This window comes from Scatophagus argus, chromosome 20, assembly GCF_020382885.2.
Source record: "Scatophagus argus isolate fScaArg1 chromosome 20, fScaArg1.pri, whole genome shotgun sequence".
NCBI classification, from domain to species: Eukaryota; Metazoa; Chordata; class Actinopteri; family Scatophagidae; genus Scatophagus; species Scatophagus argus.
Window position 1 is genome coordinate 12,993,707 of NC_058512.1, and position 9,664 is coordinate 13,003,370.

The following is a 9,664-nucleotide window of genomic DNA, read 5'->3' on the forward strand; positions in this document are numbered from 1 at the left end:
CGCAGGGCAACAGACCCTCACCTCGTCTCATCCCTCTAGAGGATTGGAGGATTTTTTTTCTCAGTGCAGCACTTCTGCACAGTGATCACCATAAATCTGTAACCCTCTCTTTGTTCCTCATGTAAATAAACAGGAGAGATTTTGCTAGAAAGTGCAACTGCCTGCTCGCTTACATAAATACAGACGTCTGCTGCTTTCGATGCACCAGGAAATCCCAGCTCTGTTGTCACTGTGCTTTCTTTTATCATTCTTCACTCTTCAAATATATTTGTCTGTGATTCCCACAGCCAAAATATATTTGCTGTGAGATTTCATTCCAAGAAACTTGCAACCCTTGCTGTATGGCAAAACTGCAGACTTGCAGAATCATGAGCCAGTGGACAAATCAAATAAACTAGTAATGACTTGGTTATTGATCTTTTCTTGATTGGATGATTCATTGTGGGGAAAATGTGAAAACTGATTTAAGTGGGTTTCTGGTTTTTTTTTTTTCCCTTTTCATTCTTTGTTTTTACAAGATAATACAGAATAGGTTTCATTTATAAACACATATAACACCTTTCTAACCTTGCACTTGATTACAGAAAAATGGTTATTTAAAATAAATGCAAATGTTGTAAAATATCATGGGGGTTTTCTCACTATTGTTCCTTTCATGGCAAAAAAAGCCCTACATCCCCAACCCCTACCTACACAAAGACCCACCCATAGCTCTTAGCCATTCATCCCACTGGCCTCCTTATGTCACTGCCAGCATTATTTATGAAGGGACAAAATTCCACTAAGGGCCTGTGCTAGGGCGAGCTAAGTTGAAATGCTTGTGTAATGAGAGAAAAAAAAATTGCTAAGTTAGCTAGGTAGTTATCTATTTTAATGCTTAACACTATGTTAACAGGGGTTGATGACATGGAACAATTAGTTTACAGCTCGCAGGGTGATAAAAGAACAACACTGAACAACACCACCGATATTAAATGTCCTGTCCATCTACTCCCAAAAATGGCTTTTTCTCTCTAGGTTGTGATAGTTTGACAAAGCTAAACAAGCTTCCCCTCCATTTTTTCAGTTGCTAGGGCGACAAGTGACGAGTGCCCTATACATCTAATGTATGATTTGTCATCTAAAAAACAGCAACACTCATGACCCCAAAGTTCAGATATTTTCTTATTAAACGCAGAATGCTATGAAAATTGGAGGCTGCGTGTTGTGGCACATACTGTTATCACATTAGGAAAAACCAGAAAAAAAAAAAGACCCAGGCTCTCTAAATAAATAAATATAAACACTATATGAGCATGAGCCCTCACTCTCACCATCATCAGCAAAGTCCTGTCATTCACATTCATCTGTTATCCCTGGATAGATGCTGAGGACATAATTACTCTGATATCTCAATGAACATAATCTACAAATTAATTTACCAGCATCTAATTGAAAAGATAATTCTGAGCTTACTTTGAGCAAGCAAGTGTGTTTTTTTTAATCTTTGTACAAATATTCATGACAATGAGCCTATCTGAATTATTACTATCATCCTTCAATCTCAGATCCCCCCCCCCCCCCCAGCCTAAACCCATTATGAGGTTTAAATAATCCAACTATATTGACAAGCTTTTAAGAAAGCACCATTCTCTAATGCACACTGTATGAGTGGGCATGTAAAGCACTTAACAGCATACACTTTGAACACGCCTCAAGACACAGAGATTGGGCAAAATGATCAGAAAAAAAGATCTTAAGTCATTACTGAAAACACTACGAACATTGTCATTTGCACTACATATCAGTCGTGTCATTGTTGGTAAATCTGAATGTGAAATTCTCATTCATTTTGATCAGGATCAAAATGTTACACTGCATACATCATTAGTTACATCAATGCAGTGGTTGGTCCTAACTGTATGGACTCATGCATTCATGCAACCACAAAGGTAATAAAGCAAAGACAGTAATCTTATCAACAATTGTATAATACATTAGAACTTTTGTATCTAAAGGACCAACAACATGGTTGACGCCTCATGCCCTGTCTGTAATTTGCATTGCATGCCTCAAGTTCCACATAAAGTACAGTTCTGCACATATTTCCTTTGACATAATGACAATATCTGCGCATTTTCATGCAAAGAGCATACATTTGCAGATAACTGGATTAAGTAGCAACAGATATTTGCACATATACTACAAACTGCTAGTGAAAATGTTGTATATATTTTTTAACAGCTATAGCATTGTGTGGCAGCACTGGATAGACTTCCACTTCAGGACTTGGTTCTCCTATCAGAGACAGCTGGTATTTCCCAGGGAGTTTCCTTTCTCCAGTACTTTCTCAGTCCCTGCCCTTTTATGTGCTAAATTCTCAACTCTGTGCTGCTTCCAAACCCCCTCACTGCCTACTCCCAACCCACCTAGTCCCTTCACGCTGGTGCCACTTTATCCTTTGGTTCATAAACTCCATATTCTCATGCAGTCGCATCATTCAAACACACAGCAGCCAGATTACATTGTAAAAGGTGGGTTGCTGATTCATTATACATTCTTTAACTTTAATTATAAACTTTGAATGCAATGAGAAAGCCAAAAGTCAACTGCAGGGTCAACAAGTAAACACTCATGAGCTCCTCTCTAGACATTCAAAAACTTTTCATATTTTGAAAACCATGTTTTCAGACAAATTGCTGTCAGCCTTCAGTTGGGATTTGCCAGCAAAACTAGACTGAGTCAGAGGGGAGTTAAGCCATTTCTCTAAACATCATGCACAAGCACTACACAATCTGTTTGTATGGCCATTTCTCAGTCAGTTTTTCTGCCTGTTCATCTTTCCCTTCATCCATTCTAACAGCCATCTATCTATCTATCTATCTATCTATCTAATCATCCATTCTTCAATCAATCAAATTTTGTTGGGAGGATTATCTGCCTTTCCTACACCTGTTATTTCACTTTGAAGAGGCAGTTTTGACTTTAAACACCTGCTGACTCTGTACTGCGAAATGCTTCCTTGTGCACAGAGCAGCAAATTAGACATTATCCTGGCAATACAAACCCACACACACACAAACTACTCAGTAGGTGGCGAGTGTCCCAGAGCCCTTCAGTTTAACTAATGGTTTAGATGCATGTGTGTGTGTGCGTTTGTGTGTGTGCCCCCAAAAAACATTGTTGAAAAAAACAATGATGCTCTCTGCCCTTCCCAGGTTGTGTGTGTAAAGTCAAGAACTCACACACACACACACACTCCAACTCGGTACTCATTGATATGCAGAAAATGCCCTCTTAATACCACCTAATTAAAGAGGTTTATAGTGTATAGTTACACTAAATCGTTTTGTGTATGCGTCTCTGTGGTCGTGCGAAAGAGATTTCTATCTGTATATGCAAACACACACACACTCAGAAATGCACTCAGCAGGTTTATTTTCCAGAGAATGGTTATTGACGAACCATCCCACTGATTAACTTAGAGTGTTTACACTTTTGACTCATTTTCTCTCTCTCTCATTTCAGCTGCAAACTCTGCTGATAATCTTCAATTTGTGTATTTGATACAACAGCCACTTGTTTTTTTTCCCCCAGCTCATTAAATTGACTAAAATTACGCCCCACCTCCTACCAACCGTCAAACTTGATTTTGATTCACCATGAAGGCGATTTTTCTTGGACCTAAACCAAGTTTGGGTTGTTGCCTAACCACTAATCATTAACTTGGAGAGATGAGAGGATGTATCATTTTGTTGTGAAAGGCACTGACGAGAACCTGTTTTGTTGTTCTGTACATGCAGGTCTTCCTGCCTAACACCTCATATCTCTCAAGTTTAGCAGCTTGTGTACGTAACCAGACCATTTTAAAGATTAATGTGATCTACTTAGTTATTAAAGAGTGTATTTTTTTTTTTAAATTTCTCAAAAAAATTCAACTTACTTTTAGAAAATGATTGATAGTTCATGATTGAAACAAAGTAAAGAGATATTGGCTATTGCTTCAAAAACTCTATAATGCCACCGCAGATTATATTCCTATAATGATGTTTTCCTGCCAAATGGGTATATTGTTTCAGTAACAAGGTCTGTACTTATTTTGTAGTCTAGCCAGTGCAATAGTAAAGGCATTTAGAGAACAGGTGGGGGAAAACAATATTGACCTCATTTTAAAACGCCTTCAAAACTGTGTGTGTATTCACCTCTGGAACAGGCCAAATGCCAAAAGTGATATTGAACCTGCTCTTGCCTATGGGCGGCTCTGCATAAATGGCTTTTTCTTGTTCAGACATAACAGCAGGCCAGAATCTGGTCAGAGTTTTGGCTTCAGATTGATGATGCTAGGCATTGCAAGCATTGGGCCTTTTGAATTAGCCTTCTGATATACATCTCAGCGTGAAGTATGACTCTGTGTGTCCGATGATTATTAGTGTACTGATTGAGAAAGGACTGTTTATCGTGTCCTTGCTGTAAGGAAGGGAGTTAGATCAATACTGTACATGTCAGCATGACCCAAGGCTGGCTTAAGTACCTATACTCTGCGCGTGGATTCACCTCAGCTGTCCAGGTAATAAGTTGTCAAAATGAAGTACAGTACCAAGATGATTCTTTTACTACACTTGACTGATGTGCTCCCACTATACAGCAGTGGCATGCTGTATAGCAACAAAGCATTTGTTTGTGCATATGATGCATATGTACCTCAGAGCATGTGCTGCTGGGTGCACACAGGCTTTGATCATGTTTGTTTTTGCTTTATTTAATTTACTTGCAGCCTTGACTATAACAAGTGGACTGCAAACAGACTGTAGATTTCAGCACCATGGACAGAGCCATCTTGCGTTCTCTCCATGTTCCTTGATCTTGTCTCACACTGAAGCGACTGTGGCTTTTCTCAGACGCCCCAGTTTGATGTTTCATGTAAAAAAATAAATAAATAAATAAATAAAAAAAATCAAAACAAAACAAATATCAAGACGATCAGCTTGTGTCACAAACCGTGCCCCCTCTTCAATTTGGGTCATTTAACAAAACTGCTGAAATAAGAATAAGAAATGAATAAGAAAAGAAAATGTTTTCCCTTCATCTGACCGAAGTAGGCTACGCACGTGAAGCACGAGGAGAAGAAGAGGAAAAAGAGCAAAAACAATAGAAGTGTCTCCCACTTCCAGCCTCTGTCTAATATTTGAGCTCCTGGGGGTGAATTAGGCCTTCTACATCCACACGAACCCATCAAAAAAAAGGAGATAAATCTCCTCCTGAGTAAAATGAACCGCTTTGTGTTAGACGTATGATGTTCACTTTTCATAGGTAGCATAATTCGTGTTTGCACAGGTGTAACAACATCTGTTACACCTGTGCAGACACGGTCCACTGCAGCTGTATCCGGAGGCTGCAATCAGCAGTTCACAGCAGTTCATATGTAACTTAGGAATAACTTTATTTTTTTATTTTACCTCACTGTGGCGCGTAAACTCCCTCTGCACAACGCTGACGACTGGCACCTGAAGTGCAAGCGAGACGAACTCCAACTTGACGAACTCGTCCCGGTTCCGTGGAAAGGCGATCATGGCGGAAACCCCCTGCACAACTACTGTGTGACACACGCTCTCCACAAAGGACAGGGGGTCTTCGTTCTCGGGCATGCCAGGAGAGGAGGAGGAGAACGCGGGCAGCTCACCGAGTCCGGAACCAACGGCCATAACGAGCTCCAAGGATAAATTGTAGGGCAGCAATCCGGCTCGGTTGAGAGTCTCGACCGCGAGCAGGACCGATTCCCGGGGTGCGAACGTGCGGTTCTCCCTCAGGATGTTCTCCTCCCGCTGCCGTGCCTGGCTCTTACTCCTGCTGGATCCCCTCTGACTATTCATGGTGCCTCTAGTCCTGAGGCTCCCATATCCAGGCGCACTGGCACTTGTTTTAACCTGTTTTTCCAACTCCCCCCGCCGCTCTCCACTCGCTATAAAACGTCGGTCGGTGTCCCATTCCTCAGAACCGCTGCCGGCAGTGGCGGAGAGCGAGCGAGGGTGAACGTGCAGGGCCCCGACCCGAACCGTGTGGCCGATCCGTTTCAGCACCTGGCACGGCTGCGGATGCGGGTGAGCGCACGGCGGGAGAAAGACGAGAGCGCACAGAAGTAAACATAATGGTGGCGAGACCCCGGTGCCTGCTCGAGCGACCGGCCCATTCATCATCATCATCACCACCGTCTTCATCAGCCTCGCTCCACAGCTGCACCGGATGCCCCGTCCAACCACGGAACGACCGAACACGGGGGCCTCTCCTTCCTGGGTCCCCCTCCTGGCCCCCTGCGTGTGGCCCTGGTGCGCCACTCAGACCAGCTGCAGCCCCTGCTCCTGCTCCAGCTTTGGATCCGGCTCGCGGCAAAGTTGTGCGTTTCTCCACTGACACAGACAACAGGCTGCTGAGGCGCGAGATGAGGCACGAGCCGCGCACAAGCAGAAAATTACCCCCAAAAGTGCAGTTTTTCATCTCAAAAGATTGTCATCTTTCAAGCCTTTTAATTACTAAAACGGGTCGTGGAATCAAACATAAAGATCTCCATATATTCCACTGGCAGAAAAAACATTTGATGCAGAGTGTGTAGGCAAGCCCAGAGGAGGAAATGTCGAAAAACAGGTTAGTGCGCAACAAACACATTCCAAAACAGCGAAATCCACCTCTGGAAACATCTGACGCCTTGATGCTTTCGAAAGAAAATTATCCCAATATCATCCAGAGAGCAGAAGCCAAGACAACATTACTTCTTCGTCCCGGTGCTCCAGATGAAAAAAGAAGGAAAAAAATGTTTCTCTCTCTTGTTAAACGCCGGAAGATTTCCAGAGCGCGCGCGCTGCCTGGCTCGAGTCAACCTCTGTACAGACATTTGTACCGGCGAGACCCCCAGCACGAGAGCGCGGTCTTCTACGCACGTTCCAATGAGATTTAACCCCGTCCTCACTTTGCCCCCCCGCCCCCAATCACATCCTCTTTAAAAGCGTCAGGGGTGATGGGTTGTGAATTAATAAGCTGCACAACGCAAAATTAAAGAAATAAACAAATAAATAAATAAATAAACACACGAGTAAAGATGCAGGCAGGCAGACAGACAGACAGACAGACAGATGGATGGATAGATAAATAGATACATAGATAGATAGATAGATCCAAAATAACAAATACATCAAACATCCCTGATCACCTGATCAATAGAATGTCATCTGGACCTTAAGTTTTTATTTTATTGATACTGTTTAGATCTCTTATGTCCAGGACACACATATCTGGATCAATGTCAGCCTTCTGTTCACCTCTGCAAGTCAAAGTTGAGATGCCATTAGCCAAGATCACCACAATGCATTCATCTATAGGAACCCTGCCATAAATAATGGGATGTCAAAGAGGTGTTAAATCAGGTTTGTGGTCATTTTATTTAACCCGAAGTCGTGGTCATAAATGCACAAGATGTTCCTAATTACATTATGTGTACATAAAGCATCTGAAAGCCTGATATTGTGGTCCATACAATTAAATACTGCAAATTAAAGATATTAAATCAACACTTCTGTCACAGTGTCAACCAAAGCTCAACAATACATCAGGAATGTAAAAGAATCTTCAGGTGTTCATACTAAGGTGTCCACAACCTTTATTGCTCTTTACAAGGTAGTGGATTTGCGTTTTTATGAATGTATAGTTTGATGTCACATTTGCACATGTGAAAATAGTGTCTGTATTTTTAAACATACAGTGATTTAATTTACAGCACAAAATATTAAACTGTGAACCTAAAAGCTTTATTAACTCCCCTTTCCTTGCGTAAACATGTAAAAAAAAAAGCATTGCGCTCCATGTTGATTAGAGTTTATACAAAAGGATTTGTGAGGTTTTACTGGCCTACAGTGTGTGCGTTTGTGTGTGTGTGTGCATGCACTGAGCCAATTTATATGAAACCAGACAGCTACCGACTCTTAATAAGATTGTTTTATTTAATCATATCTAAAGAGACTCAATGAGATCGTTAACAACTGCTGAAGGAGGGAATGTTTAACAGATGTGCTTTTTGTTGCTGTGGTAACCCACAGGCCAGAGTTCACCATTGACCCAATCAGCTTCAGTTTAAACAGCGACCTAGATTAATGATCGGTTAATTGTCTGATCTAGATTAATGATTGGCTAATGGTCTGTCTTGAAATGAGAGGCTGGCCTACCAGAATACTGAGAGATCAATGACCCTGATCGATCTGATACAGCGTGACCTCAAAGGATGGGGCAGGAAGGAAGAGACAGGAGGAGGAGGTGGAGATGACCAGAGGAGACTGTGAGAGAGGGAGGAGAAAAAAAAAACAGAGGTAATGGAGAATGAAGAGGAGCACAGAAATGTAAATGGGGGACTGACAGTGAGGTGAAAAGAGCGAGGAGAACCAGATGTGGAGGTGGAGGGAGGGAACAGTGGAAGAGTGGATGCTGTAAGGACAGCAGAAGAGGGAGAAGGAGAACAGGTAAATGAAGACAGAATGTTTGGAATGAATGGCTTCAGCTGCAGCCTCTTTAAAGAATCAAGGATACAAGAAAGATATTTTACTGAAGAAGACGAAAAAAAACGAGGCAAAAAAAGAAGAAAATTGTACTGAGCAAAAGATTCAAGGTGAGATTTAAGAGTGAATCTTTGAAAGAGCCATCATAGCTGTTGTTGCACCAAAAAAGCAATTCTGTTTTTTTTTTTTTTTTCTATTACATTTTGCACAGTGTCAAGGAATAGAATATCAGGCAGCCATGTGCTGCATAAGGCTTTCAAAAAGACTTCAGAGTAGGAGCGTTAATTCTCATTCCAGTTCTTGATAAAGAGACGGTTTAATCACACAAATGCTGAAGATTACCTCTTTCATTAGAACTGAACTCAGTGGAGGAAGTTCACACTTCTAAAATTTATTTTCACCATCGTATTTTCGCTGTCTCCCCACAAGGAATGTTTTAGGAATTATGCTCTTGCAGAATTGCAGTGATAATATAGTCAAGCAAAAGTGTATGAAGTTTGCCTATTCTACTGATGGATTACAGTCTGGATAAGACTGGTATCCTACATTTCATACTGAAATTTCAAGATTTGTGTACATGTATATTTTATGCAATTTTCTCACCATGAAACAATACTGGCTTTGACCAAAACTTCAACCAAAAACATTCTAAAAACTTTCCTCAGCTCAGCCTTTGCCTGTTCGTCTGTCTGCGCACTTTCGATTTCTTTCCTTAACTTCCTGTTGGCCTGTCTTCGTTTATACCTGGGGGCCAGCTTCCTACTTTCGGGCTCATCTGATTTCAAATGCCTGTCCACCTGCCTGGTTGGAACACCAATACGTCTGTCCTCTCTTTTGTCCCTGTCTGACCCCTTGTCAGGTTGCATATTCATCCATTTCCCTGTGTGGCTGCTTTAGTTGTCTGACTTGCTGACTATTTCCCTCACCTGTCTGCTTCCCTGCTGATCTACCCACCTTTCTGTCTTCCTCCTCTGTCAGACTCATTGCATAACTGTCTGCGGCTCTGCCTGCCTGTCTCTCAGTTAGTCTAGTCACTGTACAGTGATGCTGCAGACTTCACTGACCCTTACCTGCCAACCAAAATGCTCCATGGTTCAATTCCTCCAACAAGCAGTAAGGCTTATGAACAGATGAAACCTGAAGGCACT

The 9,664-nt window shown here is 41.8% G+C and overlaps 1 protein-coding gene across 1 annotated transcript in view; it reads right to left on the bottom strand.

Annotated features, from left to right (window-relative positions):
• The window catches only part of grin3a (glutamate receptor, ionotropic, N-methyl-D-aspartate 3A), a 38,044-nt gene extending 31,166 nt beyond the window's left edge, over window positions 1-6,878 (bottom strand). The window contains exon 1 of the mRNA XM_046375935.1: window positions 5,436-6,878. Coding sequence (XP_046231891.1) covers window positions 5,436-6,194 — 759 coding nt within the window. The 5' untranslated portion in view covers window positions 6,195-6,878. The remainder of the gene's footprint in view (window positions 1-5,435) is intronic.
• Between the last annotated feature and the right edge of the window lie 2,786 nt (window positions 6,879-9,664).